The following is a 1,839-nucleotide window of genomic DNA, read 5'->3' as shown; positions in this document are numbered from 1 at the left end:
AAAAAAGCAAATAAATAAATTAAATATATATACATAAAAAAAAAAAAATAAATAAATAATAAAATTATATGTATAAACATACGTTTGCGTTTCCATTTTTTTCTATTTTTAAAAAGGTGAACCTTTTCTGATAATATATATATTTATTTATTTATAATAAATTAAAAAATATTTATTTTTATATGTATAGATTGGGTGAACATTTTTATAAACAGATAATTATTATGTATTATTTACAAACTGATATTTAACTTAATAATTTTAACAAAAAATAATTTTTTTTTTTTTTTTTTTTTTTTTTTTCTTCTTTATTTTTTCTTGGGAGAAGGTAAATTGACCCCTAAGACTTTATTAAGTTTCTGAATAATAACATTATTTGGTATTGCTTTTCCATTTTCGTATTCCTTAATAACAGATTCACTTTCATTAACAAGTCTAGCTAATTGTGCTTGCGTTAATTTTTTATTAATTCTTGCTTGTTGTAAAGCTCTAGAAAAAGCTGGTGTAACTCTATCAATTTTAAAATTCTCAGTTTCTTGTTCAATTTTTGCTTTATTTTCTATTATTAAATTTCCTTTGCTTGATTTATTTTTTCCACCAAAATATTTCTTTTCTACTTCTACATCAATACCTAATTTTCTCGCTTCGTGAATATCTTTTGGCTTAGTCTTCTTTTCTGTTTTGTGCCATATAACAGGTTTCAGATCTTGGTGATCCATTGATAATAACAAAAAAAAAAAAAAATAATAATAATAATAAATAAATAAAATAAATAAATAAAAAAATATATATTGTTAATAATAATAAATAGGTGAACTTAAATAAATATTATAAAATAAAAATGTTTAAAGTAAAATATAATTAAATACTTATATTAAACACTTATAAATATATAATTATATTTTAAGTATATATATATATAATATCCTTTTTACAATTTTATACAATTATTTATATTATTTAATATCTTTTACAAAAAGTTTATATTTTTTAATATTTAAATTATTAAAAGAACATAAATTATATAAATATATTTTAAAAAAAAAAAAAAAAAAAAAAAAATATTTTATATATTCCAATTTGTAATTTTATATATATATATATATATATAATATCTTCTTCATTTAATAATACTTAAAAAAAAAATATATATTTTTTTATGTACCCTAATAATTTATACATATATATTATATATCAATAAAAATACGTACATATATTAATATGTTATATTATATATATATAATATATATATATTTTTTAAGTATATATTTTTATCTTTACACAAGAAAATAAATATTTTTTATAAATGACAATCCTATATTTTCATTTAAGAGGAACAAATAAAATTATAATATTTTACGAATATAAATTTGTATGTATATATATATATATATTTTTTTTTTTTTATGTTTTTAAAAATAAAAAAGTAAAAATTTACTATAAAATAAAATAAGTACATTAATAAAATTAAAACAAAATAAAAGATAATATATATAAAATAAAATAAGGAAATTACGTTTAAATAAATAAAAATATATATATATATATATAATATATTTTTATATTTATAATTAATATATAACTATATATACCAATATGTATAACACATTTTAATTTTTTACGTATTGTAAGAATATAACATTATCATAATATAAATAATTTGTTATTGCTTATTCAAAAAAATATATGTATCTTCTATATATATATATATATATATATATATATATATATATATATATATAGAATAAATATTTTTAAGAGATAAGATTCTTTTCGAAAGAAGAAATATATAATAACATTTATATATTTCAGATAGACGAATTAATGAAAATTTTATTT

General features: G+C 14.0%; 1 protein-coding gene across 1 annotated transcript; it reads right to left on the bottom strand.

Moving 5' to 3' along the window:
* Nucleotides 1–308: 308 nt before the first annotated feature.
* On the bottom strand, nucleotides 309–719 carry PGSY75_1128200 (putative multiprotein bridging factor type 1; the record flags this gene model as incomplete). Its single annotated transcript, XM_018786402.1, has 1 exon — nucleotides 309–719. One exon carries the CDS (start codon nucleotides 717–719, stop codon nucleotides 309–311), a length of 411 nt encoding a protein of 136 aa, XP_018641197.1.
* Between the last annotated feature and the right edge of the window lie 1,120 nt (nucleotides 720–1,839).

Source organism: Plasmodium gaboni, chromosome 11, assembly GCF_001602025.1.
Source record: "Plasmodium gaboni strain SY75 chromosome 11, whole genome shotgun sequence".
Classification (NCBI taxonomy): domain Eukaryota; phylum Apicomplexa; class Aconoidasida; order Haemosporida; family Plasmodiidae; genus Plasmodium; species Plasmodium gaboni.
This window is presented reverse-complemented; position numbering and strand designations above follow the sequence as displayed.